General features: G+C 39.9%; 2 protein-coding genes across 2 annotated transcripts in view; one reads left to right on the top strand and one right to left on the bottom strand.

Moving 5' to 3' along the window:
• Window positions 1-2,038, bottom strand: part of LOC134752319 (uncharacterized protein DDB_G0284459-like) — a 28,332-nt gene extending 26,294 nt beyond the window's left edge. The window contains exon 1 of the mRNA XM_063687990.1: window positions 1,714-2,038. Coding sequence (XP_063544060.1) covers window positions 1,714-1,940 — 227 coding nt within the window. The 5' untranslated portion in view covers window positions 1,941-2,038. The remainder of the gene's footprint in view (window positions 1-1,713) is intronic.
• Window positions 2,039-2,978: 940 nt separating this feature from the next.
• Window positions 2,979-12,634, top strand: LOC134752320 (selenoprotein S B-like). The gene is made up of 6 exons (XM_063687991.1): window positions 2,979-3,135; window positions 4,609-4,703; window positions 6,604-6,735; window positions 7,863-7,969; window positions 8,681-8,771; window positions 12,028-12,634. Exons 2-6 carry the CDS (start codon window positions 4,613-4,615, stop codon window positions 12,120-12,122), a joined length of 516 nt encoding a protein of 171 aa, XP_063544061.1. The 5' UTR covers window positions 2,979-3,135; window positions 4,609-4,612; the 3' UTR covers window positions 12,123-12,634.
• Window positions 12,635-14,502: the final 1,868 nt, after the last annotated feature.

Below are 14,502 nucleotides of genomic sequence, written 5' to 3'. Positions count from 1 at the left end.
GAGGTAATTGGCAGCGGTAGCTTCACTTCGGCCAGCGCGTTCCAGTCTTCGGCGTACGAGCTTCAAGAAAAACAGTCTACGCTCAACACCAAGAGACGGAAAAAGGGATGATGGAAGACAAAAAATGAGATGGGAAGACGAGTTCAGGCAGGTGGCTGGAGCCTTCTGGAGAAGACAGGCTCTGGACAGGGACTCGTGGAGGAATATGGGAGAGGCCTATGCCAAGGGCAACCAGACAAGACGTCTGCGGAGAAAGGCTAGCAGTAAGTAAAGCAAAGGGGGTGCCGACACTTAGAATTTTTTTTATCGGAGTGATGTTATTATGACACCTATTTTTTATTATGTTATCGTAGAGAATACGCTAAAATAAGCATGTTTTGTAGGAAAAACTTTTCTCTAAAATCAAAAATGGCTGAGATATTTGACCCGCAAGTTGAAACCACTACTTGACAAATTAAAATCAATCATTTGGAACAGTAAATTTAAGTAACAGAGACAAGATAGGTGCGACGACGAGTGAAGCGAGGAGGAGTATGTTAGGTTGACTGCGATGATCGCGATCAAACAGAGCGCGAAGCCAAGCGAGCGAAGCGAGCGTGCCGCGGCTGCGGCCGGCGAGCGCCAGAACAGACATGTTATTTTACCTACTAGAAAAATTCTAAGTCTTTTTTTTTTGCACCCCCTTTGCTTTAGGCCTAAAAAATAGGTGTAATAATAACATACTCCGACGAAAATTACCCCTTTGCTTTAGTCCAACCCAGCGAGCATGCCGCGGTAGCGGCCGGCGAGCGCCAGAACAGACATGTGACATGAAAAATTCTAAGTCTTTTTTTTGCACCCCCTTTGCTTTAGGCCAACCCTTTTCTACCCTTCGGGTATAGTCTCCTTCATTTTGCGCCATTCCTCACGGTTCTGTGTGACCTGGAGCCACTTCTTCAGAAATCAGAAACATTTATTATTATATTATATTGTTTAATACACTAGCAGCTGAAATGCGTGCGTGTATATCACTGCACTTGGTTTTTTTTTACTATTAGGTCTATTAGTTAGGTTGTTCAAACTGTGTAGGTACAAGAAGTATAGCTAGGTACATTTTTTTATGGGTATTAACAGTTTCCCCGCAGTCCTCTTGATGTCGTCGTCCTAACGCATCTGGGGTCTACTTCAAGTAATTTTTTTGCATTGTTAGCTGTTCTCTTCAAAAGTTTGCGGTCCCCTAGCTTAGCATACTATGTCTAGAGGGACATTGGTACCAATATCAGAGTAAACAACTGAATTTGATGGAAGATCAATGGGAGAAGGAGGGATGTTTCACCATACTATAAAAAAGTTCGAGGCATCAAGATTTCTTAACACATTCACTGCCAGGGCTGTCTTTTTGTATGACGGTGAACACGCGGCGGCGGTGGATGCGTTGCTGGCAGTGAATGTGTTAATCCAGGCTGTATGTAGCATGAGCATGTCCAAGCTACTAAAATGTAAATAAAGATCCCGTTATTGACATTTTGGCTACAGAACCCTAAAAAGGGCTATTGTTAGTTTTATATGACCTTTCAATGCAATAGGATTGAAATGTAAATGCATTCCAAAAGATAGTCATATAAAACATGTAACATTTTTTGATAATGTTGATTTGCGCAGTAGCGTCAGGTTTGTTTTTTTATTGAGTAAACGCTTATCAGCATAGCACAGCAGAATAGCAGTATTAGTTACTTATGAGGTCGCCGGTGAAGTAGAGGTGCAAAATCCTGCGCCGCGCCACCGTCACCGGCCGCCAGCGCCCGTAGCGCCCGCAGGATAGTCGCAGTACGCCCCACTTCCAATCTCCCGCCGCGTAAGTAGGCAAAACGCGCGCGTTGCCGGAAGCCCTCCACGCGACCCCGCTGCAAGTCCACCTCGCACCAACGCCCGCTGGCGTAAATAAAGTACTTATTCGGCATCTTGGCAAAGAGTATTGTAATATATTGGCCGGCACACTGCACTTTAGAGACCCACTAATTGTATAAAATAACTAAATAAACTTTGCAAATACGCGGCGTCCACGGTTTGACATTTGCATTACTTTGTTTTTTTTTTTATCATTTGTTTAGGGCACAGATTACTAAGTAGATACTACGTGGTTTAGGGTAAGGATTATTAGGGTTTCGTTTGAGGTAGTTGTTAACACGCCGTGTTTTAAGATAAATCATTGGAAAAAGTAAAATCACTGTATACTCATGCTAGAGTCACTATTTTAGAATGGCCAATCATATCGTTCAAAATAAAATATGACGGTGACGCAGTGCCTCCTGATTGGTCTAAATACTGTACGCGAAGTGAGTCCGAATTGTAAAACAGAATTTTCTTGTTAACAATGTGAATCAAGGAATAAGATAAATTATTTCTTTATCAGAGCCATGAGCCATATTTTTATTTAATTTATTTTATGTAATTAATACACGTTATTTCAATTATAAACCTTTTATACGGTAGCAGTAGTTGATGAGTGTAATTAATGACATTTATATCTTCTCTTAAAAACGAAAAAGAAACGCAGACATTCGCATAAAAACTAAATTAACAGATGCTCTTCATTTTAGTTTAAAACAGAAGTGGAATTGGGCAGGGCACTTGGCAAGATATGAAGATAGATGGACGCGACGCGGCAAACAACTATATGGCTAGGCTCAAAAGGCAAAAGAAAGTGGGGAAGACCAAAGAAAAGATGGGCCGATGACATAATAAATAATAAACACAGCAGGAAAAAGCTGGATGTCTACGGCAAAGAACAGGGAAAGGTGGAAAAGAATGGAGGAGGCTTTTACCCTCAGAGGGGCCACACGGCCACATAACAAAGACATAGATATAGATAAAGTATAAATTGAAAAATACATTGTTAAGTGGAAAATAAAGCTGTAATAACAATATCTTAAAATGTTAGTCATTAATTTGGACCGCTCTTCGTGGCATGTCATGATGTCATTTGTTATTTAATTTAGTCCTGTCATGTCATTGGGTGTTCTTAGTAAAAGTATCTTTGAAAATAGTAAATACGAAATAAAAATTGTTCTAAATTCCTATTCCCCAATTCAAACAACAGGGACAGTCTTTTTATAACTTTTTTCCACAATCTACAAATTGATTGCCATCAAAAAGGTTAGTAACATATTCTAATTTGTCTGCGAGACGGCTGAAATTATATTTTGCTTACAATTATTTCGAAATATTGTTATAAAAAAACAGGATGCTCCTGATACTGATAAGACAACTTTGATTTGTTCGCAGTATTTTAGTCACGGATGTTCGTATTATATTCGTATTACGCTGCATTTTTAAGCATAGCGAAAAATGGCCAAAAACAAAACCCTTAAAAGTTTCGTCATGCACACTCAGCTGCAAAAGGTGCATGGCCACTTTATAAATGAATCCGATTTGTAATGTCTCCATGCATTATTAGGTTCCCTGCTTTATTGTGACATTAAATGGGCGATATTATTATTATTAATTTAATTTGTCGTAATAATTAATTGTTATAGTTATCTTAGTAACTTTACCGTAGTTGGTAGCTGCGCGCAACTACGCTCCCGTGTCCACGGAAGACCAGCGTCAGCGTACTACTTCTGTAGGACCTGGCATTATGCTGAGTGTTCACCTTTTTCAGTGTAATTATATACAGTGTACAAGTTAGTTATAAGTCTTTTTTTTCTCTGTATATATTGTATAACTGTGTACTTATACTGAAATAAATGATATTCTATTCTATAATTTATTTCATGAGACACGGTACATAGGTGTTACATTAAAATAGTACTGCCAAACTGTGAAACAGTTTGATGGCGGTTAGTTTAGTAGATATAAAGTATAGTCCTCAATTATTTTCTTGATGATGATTTTCTAGTAGCTCATTGCCAATCTTTTCTTAAGTGAGATCTTAGGGCTCTTACAACCGAGCGACAGTACGCGACACACTGTCGGCGACGGTCGCTGGCGACCGCCTGCGACAGCTATCGGCGACGGGCGGCGACGGTCGCCCACCGTCTCCGATAGACACGACAGCGACGCCGCAACTGCAATCGGCGACCTTTGGTGACCGTCGGCGACCGTCGCCGGCCATCGCCGATAGCTGTCGCAGGCGGTCGCCAACAGTGTGTTGTGTAGATAGATAGATAAAACGTTTATTTGGATGCTGCAAAACACACAATTTTAGTGTAAAGTATAAGTAGGTACATCGCAGTCAGAACAAAACTTATGTACTAAATTAAATTAACAAAAAAAATTTTACTTAAACACGAAAAATTAGTTTTTAGTGGTTAGCTGCACGCTGTGTGCATTGCAGCAACAACAAAAGGGTTCCGACTCAGCTATACGCTCCACTCTATTGAGCGGAGCACTGATATTCTGCCGGACTATTCTGTGTACTGTAGCTCGTCTGTAAGAGCCCTTATAATTATATGGCTGGCCAAGTCAAATTTGGTCTTGGAGATTCTATGACACCCATGACAGTAGAGTTGCCCTGTCACATTGTTTGTAGGAGGGCTTAGATCTTTGCATAACTAACATTTTTTGTCCAGAATTGAGTGACCTTTAAATGTTCCCAATGAGTTAATATATGTAACGAATTTGTTACAGCATCATGGATTACGAATTTATGGATGACAGTCAAGTTGTGAAGGAGCAGAGGAGCTCCTGGTTCTTCCAGATGATCGATGATTGGTTCACCTTTCGTAAGTATTTTTTAAATAAATAAAATAAATAAAAAGTCAAAGCAAAAAACAGAAAAGTTCAAAAAACAGCAATAGTCAAAGAATAATAACGAACAATAAGGTCTACGTAAATCAATATAAACGGAAATACAATAGAATATGTATCTGAGTATGTATACCTTGGTCAAATAATATCACCATCAGATCAGTCTAACAAGGAAATTGAAAAACGAATATCAAATGCATGGAAGAAATTTTGGTCATTAAAAGAGGTTATGAAGGCGAAAGAAATACCAACAAGCCAGAAATTTAAAGTTTTTAATATGTGCATTGTACCTGTACTCACCTATGGATGCCAAACTTGGGCACTTACGAAAAAACAAGAAAAAAGGCTCGCTACATGTCAAAACAACATGGAAAGAAGCGTGTTAAACATTAAACTCAAGGATAGAGTAAAATTGTCCATAATTAGAGCCAGATCAAAGTGTGGGAGAGTAGTTAAAAAGGTCAAGCAACAGAAGTGGCGGTGGACCGGTCACATCATCAGAGAAGGGCTAGAAAAGTGGACAAGAGACCTTATAGAGTGGTACCCAAGGGGGCACAAAAGGAAGAGAGGAAAGCCTACTCGTAGATGGTCGGATGACTTAAAAAGGATAGGCGGAGTGGGCTGGACCAGGAAAGCAAGAGACCGGGATACCTGGAAGGACTTGGAAGAGGCCTATGTCGGAGGACAAGCTGAAGTTGTCGATGGGAACTAGAAAATAGTAAATAGTAATATATATATAATTATAGAGAAAAATAAGGTATATTTTTAAGTAGATTGTTACAAAACTTCAGAAATAAAGGCTATTTTTATTTTATTTTATTTTATAGGTCTACGTCTATTTTCTGGCACAGGGATGATTGGGGCTTGAATGGATGCATAGGTCAAATTAGTTTTTTTTAAAGTTTAACCTTTTCAACGCAGTGTCAAACACAAAAGCTGTCATGTTTCCGAAGGGTCAAAACTGAAGTTGAACTTTATGCATATGCACAGAGGTCTATTTTGCTCTGTGGTGTGTGACGGATTAATCCGTCATCGGCGTTGGTCCTGCGTTTCAGATATATATTCGTTGTTGGTGTCGAAAAGATTAATGGGTCAACCGTAAGTTCGTAACATGACTAAAATACGTAAATAAGTAAGAAACATTTTATTATTTCTCTATGAAAATTAAAGTTTATTAAAACAGAATTATTTAAATATATACAGATTTCATAACCAATTTTCAGAGCCATAATCTCATTGAGTCACATTAATTTCTTTGGGCTGCTCTATTCCTCATTTTAACTTTTTGGACGCCAATGACCAATATACACGCACCATTGGTTCAACGCCAAAGACCGATTAATCGGTCATAGACCACAGAGCAACATAGACCTACATGCATATGCATAAAGTTCAATTTCAGTTTTGACACTTCGGTGACGTGGCGTCTGGATGACAGCTTTTGTGTTTGACACGGCGTCGAAAAGGTTAAATACTTGACCTAGAATCCATGACCATTGGTCTCGTAAGGGGAGTGACTTCCAAGTCTACCAACCAAATACTGCACTATATACTACATTACATTATTACTATAGATCTCATTTTGGGGGTGACATCGTCACTTCAGTGACGAAATCCCCTCCTTAAAAAAAAAGTACCAACCAGACTACATAGTCATAACTGGTGGTCGGTAACAACGTTTTAATTTCATGGCAGCATTGTTGAGCTAAAGGAATCTGTAAAGTAAAATTCCGCTGAAATTATTAATTAAGGTTACCTTTATATGAACCATAATTAACCGTTTCTTAAAATTGTTACTTTCCTTTACTTTAACTCAACCATGGTGCCATGAAATTAAAACGTTGTTACCGATCACTCACCAACATTTTGTTACAGAGGCAAACTTCCTGATCAACTACGGATGGCGATGCCTCGGAGGGCTCATCATAGCTGTCATCATTTGGAACTGGCTGCAGCCCAAGATCGAGGCGTGGAAGCGAGCTAGGGAAGATGCGGCCTACCACAAGGGTGAGAGAGATAAATGTAATGTTGTGTTTACATTTGGTGCAAACCAGCCTACTGTTATATGTACAGTCGCCATCAGATATATCGGAGCGGCCGAGGTGCTCAAAAATATCTGAACACGCACTTAAAGCCTTGACAATAGAGTCATGTTCAGATATTTGTGAGCACCTCGGACGCTCCGATATATGATGGCGACTGTACACAGTGGAGGCTGTGGCGTAGCGTGACCTAATCTAGCCGTGGGCGAAATCGCATCGAGGCCCTTTTCTTTCACTGTGCCCGACGGGGCCTCGCGCGACGTCCCCCCTGGGGCGCGAGGCAGTGGGCGACGGCCTAATTCGCCCACGCGTAGCTACGCCACTGAGTGGAGGTATAACACAAGTCAAATCATTTGTATGCCTTTTGTTCTCTCGCTAATGTTTGTAGTTAACGTGCCTAGAGTAACGACGGAAATTTTTGAATGTGGCAACGAATATTCTCCCATGTTTGATGGAAAGAATTATGTTATAACATATAACCTATACTATTATTATACTAAATTATATTATTTATGTTATGAAATGAAACTTCAAAAAGATTTGTGATTGGAGTTAGTAATAGTGTCTTGTCGTGTGACGTCACAATATACAACGCCATTTGCTGCAACTCTATTATAATGAGTTCTTGCTGATTATAATCATTGAATGCATTAAAAGATGTTTGACTTAGTTCTGCGTGTTATCATGAAACTGTTTTCTGTCACGTAACAAATGTAACAATAGGGGATATTACTGCATGCAATGTTCTGCTACCAGAGTGCAGGACTAGCCTTTTTAGTAAACCATAGAGTAACTTATACATACTGTACCTTTAACAGGTTTTTGACAAGTTTTCAGAGATAATAAAATATGACATTGATGCATCAAGGCGGTTTGCTTACAGACGACCTACCGGGAAACATTCGCTATCTGCCTCTCTATCGCTCGAATATACAATTTACACAGATGTTAGATAAATAAATTTTCTTGTTTCACGATAGACCCTCAGATTGTGGTAGTGGCGCCCTGGCGCGCCTACGCAGAGTTTCGCGTAATATTCCCTATTGAATTTATTATATCGCTAGCTGTCCTATTGATTAATTGAATGTGCAGACCCGGATCGTGTGTTGGCACGTGAGGAGGCAGTCAGACGAGCGCGAGAGCTACAGGAACAGAAACTGAGGGCTGACTCCGCGCGCGCGGCCGAGCTGCAGAAAGAGGTGACCTAAACTAGAATAACTATAGAATTATTAGAGCTCAACGACTTCACGTGTATCACGTGAATCTTTGTTTTGACATAAGTGGATAAAATTATGATTGTTTTGACATAAGTGGATAAAATTATGATTACTTACCCAGACATTTTTAAATTGTAATTTTGACTTTATTTGATAATGTAATGTATATTATGTAATTAAATTGTATTTTTGAATTGATCAAATAATGTAAATTGTATGTATTGATCATAGTATAAATTCGTGTAGATTAGTCTAGGATAATTTATATTGTAATTTTATATTATGAGAATAAATATCGAAATCTAAATCTATTGTGCCGCGAGCGACTCGACTCTACTGCGCGAAAATGTTGTGACATTTTTAGGGTTCCGTACCCAAAGGGTAAGAAACGGGACCCTATTACTAAGACTTCGCTGTCCGTTTGTCACCAGGCTGTATCTCATGAACCGTGATAGCTAGGCAGTTGAAATTTTCACAGATGATGTATTTCTGTTGCCGCTATAACAACAAAAAAAGTACGAAACCCTCGATGGGCGAGACCGACTCGCACTTGTCCGGTTTTTTTTAATATTCGCCGTCACAATTACAAATAAATCTACAAGCGTCGTATCCGAGAGTCGTAGGCGATTGCAGCGCCGTCTGCGTTGAGTTTTGCGCGTTTATCCCGCTCAATAAAATATGTTTGTATTGCAGAAAGAAGAAAAGAAGAGACGTGAAGCCCTCGAGCTACTAGAGAAGCATGGCCGCTTATCCGGCGGGCGGCGGCTCGGGGCCACAGATGATGGTGAGTTGTACTGACATACCTATGGTAACCACTAATATATACTGACACATCTATGGCAACCATCAACCATCGATATAGAAGAGACGTGAAGCTATGTGAAGCCCTTGAGCTACTAGAGAAGCATGGCCGCTTACCCGGTGGTCGGCGGCTCGTAGGGCTTCCAAATACCGGACCTTTCGCAATACCGGTATTGGCGATTTCAATACCGGGATCCCGAGGTTTTTTAAAAAAAAAATAGGAACTAAGTAACTTTGAAATAAAAATACCAATTTTTAATCAATTTTTATTTTATTTTGTATGCGTGTTACAAAAGTATTTTTAACAATGATATCACTTAATAATAAGGCCCTTTTTCTCTCTATTGACTGGTTTTTGCACTTGCAGCTCAATTGAATACAAAAGGTACAAAAACAATACAATGATTTTGTAACATAAATATAGTAGTAGCACTTACAGTGCATTGTATAACAGACAACATCTTAACTTCTAAACATTGGCTAAATCATTGTACTAAAATTTACTAAAAATATTGTATTTTAATTTGTTTTAATTTATTTTTAAGATAATTGTATAATTGAAATGCAAGATAAAATAAATTCTAAAATCAATAAATAATTTGCAATTTCCCTACTTGTAATGTAATAAAAATCAGTCTACAACTCGAAACACGCGCACATTTCAACAAATATTTAAAATTCAAGTTCTAAGCAGGGACCGGCCCGCTATCCCTTATCGGGGTTTTATAAGGGTATTGCATAAGGCTTAACTCACCATACCCTTTGGCAGACGAAACCCTTTGTTTTGCTTTTAAAAACCCTTATATAAAGCTACCACATTTGAGTAATCGGTAGCCCAAATACCCTTACAAAACCCTTATCATCCGCTCACCAACACCTTGCATATTGCTTATAAGGGTTAGCCTTATAAAGGGCTTCCCTTTTAGCATATAAGCGTGCTAATTTAAGTCGTCTACCTTGTTCATAAAGCACACATTACTTCGAATGCGAGCGATCGTCGGCGGCGACGGCGGCGTTCTTTGACTAGGCACGTATTTTCTTTCCTTTTCATACACTACCGTAGACATATACTAATCCTGTCTCTTTCACGCAAAGGGAAACCTTTATAAAAAGCGCTTAAAGATAAGGGTAACCCTTATTAAGAGCTAGCCTTATTTTTGGTTAGCTTTTCCGTAAGGGTTAGTCAAAGGTAAGGGTATGAATGGGCTTGCAGTTCAAAAGGGAAAGTCTTTCAATGTGTTAGCCGTGTTTAAGTGTCGCCCATTGAAAGGGTTTTATCGCGGAAAGGGTTGTCCGGTCCCTGGTTCTAAGACCCATGTGTTTTTTAGGGTTCCGTGCCCAAAGGGTAAAAACGGGACCCTATTACTAAGACTCCGCTGTCCGTCTGTCTGTCTGTCACCAGGCTGTATCTCATGAACCGTGATAGCTAGACAGTTAAAATTTTCACAGATGATGTATTTCTGTTGCCGCTATAACAACAAATACTAAAAACGGAATAAAATAAATATTTAAGTGGGGCTCCCATACAACAAACATGATTTTTTTGCCGTTTTTGCGTAATGGTACGGAACCCTTCGTGAGTGAGTCCGACTCGCACTTGGCCGGTTTTCTTTATATATTTAAACGTTAAACAGTCTTACAAATCTTACAATACCATTTAAAATCAAACTTATTTTTGTGCGTCAATGTCGAATATTAATTTTGTTTATTTTTTAAATATATCTATTGTGCTTAGGTATTCAAATAAATAAACCCATGTGACATATTTCTCCCTTTGGAAGAAACATGACATGAAATAAACCATTTCGTAACTTGATCCTTTTTTTTTATGATGAATAGGCAGGCGTTTGACCACGATCCCACCTGATGGTAAGTGATGATGTGGTCTACGGTGGAGCACGCTTACCTATGAGATACCTATTAACTCTTGCCTTGAAGAGTATATCTAATAAATAAATAATATATGCATACTTACATTGTTGTGAGATTCACATAAACCACAGCCGGGGCGCGAAACTATAACTACAGCATACCTTATAGCTTACGTTACGTACACATCACTTCACGTTAAGCACCGAGAACCGACTGGCTCTGGCTACACGTTACCGCTCCACGTCGCGTGCGCAACACAGCGAATGCTATCGAATCGCAAAACGAGAGGGAGACGCAAGATCTATGCGCGCAAATTAAGATTCGTGGTGATGCCAAATTTTTACGTAAATACCGGTATTGAAATCTACCATAAAAACGGCGGGATCCTGGGATCCCGGTATTGGAAGCCCTACGGTTCGGGTCCGTCGATGATGGTGGGTTACACTCTGCTTCTCACTTCGATTGTGAGTAAAATTTACAAAAATATCCAATATTTTAGGTTATATATTTATTCAAGAATAAAGAAAATTGTACTCGGGCCGGAGGGGTCGGGCGCGCGCCTCGGGGGCGCGCCGGCAAGGCTGGCAGTTTTTATGGCAGATTTTGGACTTTATTGCTAAGTAAACAAGGGTCGTAATAGATGATTTTACTTAATGCACTACAGCTTAAAAAGCGATTTTTGTCGTCTACGCACGACTTAAAGTCAGGGACCGGCCCGCTATCCCTTATCGGGGTTTTATAAGGGTATTGCATAAGGCTTAACTCACCATACCCTTTGCCAGACGAAACCCTTTGTTTTGGTTTTAAAAACCCTTATATAAAGCTACCACATTTGAGTAATCGGTAGCCCAAATACCCTTACAAAACCCTTATCATCCGCTCACCAACACCTTGCATATTGCTTATAAGGGTTAGCCTTATAAAGGGCTTTCCTTTTAGCATATAAGCGTGCTAATTTAAGTCGTCTACCTTGTTCATAAAGCACACATTACTTCGAATCCGAGCGATCGTCGGCGGCGATGGCGGCGTTCTTTGACTAGGCACGTATTTTCTTTCCTTTTCATACTCTACCGTAGGTATAGACTAATCCTGTCTCTTTCACGCAAAGGGAAACCTTTATAAAAAGCGCTTAAAGATAAGGGTAACCCTTATTAAGAGCTAGCCTTATTTTTGGTTAGCTTTTCGGTAAGGGTTAGTCAAAGGTAGGGGTATGGGCTTGCCGTTCAAAAGGGAAAGTCTTTCAATGTGTTAGCCGTGTTTAAGTGTCGCCCATTGAAAGGGTTTTATCGCGGAAAGGGTTGTCCGGTCCCTGCTTAAAGTCGAACTTTACGAGCATGAGAAGTGAAAATAATAATGTGTTGTTGCAGGCTACCTGCCGCTGAGCGGCGGCTCGGGGGCGGCGGGCTCCTCGTACCGCGCGCCCAAGCGCTCGGCCTGCGGGGGCGGCGGCTGCGGCCGCTAGCCCCACAACGCCACAGCCTTACTACTTATCATCCGTCCCGCATCCGATTTGATGATCGCCTTAACCTTCGAGCGCCACGCCTATCGTGGTTGATATCGGCGCGTCAGTTGACATCATTAGCGGTCAATGGGTTAGGTATCATGATACGTGTTTCTCCTACTAACTTGAGAGCTACTAAAACATTTTAACGATAAATTCCGTTCATAACAAGAAAATACTTAATGAGTAAAAAAATTAAATAGAAAATCATTCAAATTGAAAACAATTTGCTTTTGATTCTTGAGCAATAACGCCACACTTGATCATTGCAAATTTCATGCGAAGTTATTGTATTGTAAAAAAAAAACTAGTATTAAAGGTGTATTTGTGTAGTATATTTTATTTCCATAAAATTTGTAGAAAACGGACCTTTGGACATGCAACGTTGTAGTAACTTAAACATTTGTTGGATCTGCAATTACCTAAGTATATTGTAATGTTGTGTTATACCTAATAATATATAATTAATATTATGTTGTCGTTTATTTACCTTCATAATACATTGTTTAAAGCCCAATAAAATGAAAATACGAAGAATGGTAGGTATTAAGAAGAAATCGGAAAAAACTTTTTTTTTTTTCATTTGTAGTCTTGTCTCTATCGCACTCATAAAATGTTCATGAGCATTTCAAGTCAAGTATATGTATTGAATACATGATGTTTTCCCTTTTCACATTTCAATTATCTATAAGCGGAAGCGTCATTCTTGTTCATCCTAGATCTGTGACTAAGGGCCGATTTACACTTTGATTAAGTGTTAAGTGCGAGTTCATACATTTACTACTAAACGCAAGTAGCAAATGTATGAACTGGTACATTGAGTAGGGTAGGGTAGGAAACAGCGGCCCAGTCGCCCCAATATCTTCTCTATCATGTTGGAATTAGGTTGAGTGAGCCACTGTACCCGGCTATTTTTTTCCGAGCCACTGTTTCCTACCCTACCTTAGTGTTTACTCAGTGTGTAAATCGGCTATAATACTAGGTACATTTACATTCAGCCCCTGCCGCTGCCCCTCGCGCTGCCGGCAATAATTCCCTAAGTAACTACTGCTGCAGCAGAATCCAGCTCGTATCTGTTTACATGCTACCCTACCACGAGGTTTGCTTTCGAATTTAGAGCATAAGGGACACCCCACACTAGCGTCTCCCGAGCGTCGGCGTGTAGTCAAATCTCTGGCTGCTGCTCGACGCAACGTTGGCGCAACTGCGCGGCGACGCCATTTTCTATAGACGCCGACGCACAAAAGACGCTATTAGTGTGGGCTCTAAGAATATATATACGAGCATGGAACTCGCGGTTACCGCAGATAAGCGCTGCCGTACAAACAGTAACACTTAAAGCCTGACCAGGAATATATGATCACGCGCCATGTTGCGGAATTTCACTGGAAGTAATTTTTTCATTCTATCCTGAACTGTCACCCTATACATTGAGAATAACAGCGCCCTCTTGACAATGATCATATATTACTGGTCAGTCTTTAACTGTCCATCGGTAGACCTTATGCCTTTTGTAATAAGGTTTACCAATTAACTGTCAGTTAACCGTGTGGTGTCCCGATACCCCGGGAGAGATGGCCAATTGTAATTTTTTTTGTAACATTTTTTCTACCTGATCTCAATAGAAATATTTTTTATTTGTTTCATTTTCGAAAGTCAATTGATCAAAGTATTATGACGTAATAAAGATTTCTTTAATGACATGTAAACTTATTTTTTTATCGCGTTCTAAAAAAACTATGGCCAACTACCCCGGACTTACCCTACTTGGCTTCCATACACGTGGAGACAACTAGGATGAAGAGAGATAAAAATAATTAAGTACGAGGTAAGAGTTATTACAAGTTTATTTAGTTACGCCACCACAAACCAACAATTACATCCTTGGTACTACTTTAGACCCTACATTCTTCAGTGCAACCCTCCTACCTCTCTTGGACAGTAAGCTCTGCCCTGGATGGTAGCTGTTAGTCTTGGTAGTCATGGTTAGACGAGGCAGCTTGCACAGGTTCTCTGCGGGCACGTATTTTGGAGAGCTGGAAATGGTGACTGGAGTCCTTTCGAATCTTCGGTCAGAGTAGTATGAGTTTTGTTTTCCGTAGATATCTATAGTAGAATTAGGTATTTATGAGTCGGGCCAAAGATAGATATAACTCCGTAATAGATGTTTACAGTCTAAGGAAAGAACGTGCCTCGAAAATCAAGAAAATTTGATTCTCGTTCAGAGGGCGCCACTAGTTTTGGCCCACTGTCGTATAGATAGCGTTGACTGTTTCGTTTGTTATTTAACAATTTTAACGCATATCAGTGAAAGAACATGGGTCAAAATCATAAAACTAAT

The sequence above is a fragment of the Cydia strobilella genome, chromosome 24 (assembly GCF_947568885.1).
Source record: "Cydia strobilella chromosome 24, ilCydStro3.1, whole genome shotgun sequence".
Lineage (NCBI taxonomy): Eukaryota > Metazoa > Arthropoda > Insecta > Lepidoptera > Tortricidae > Cydia > Cydia strobilella.
This window is presented reverse-complemented; position numbering and strand designations above follow the sequence as displayed.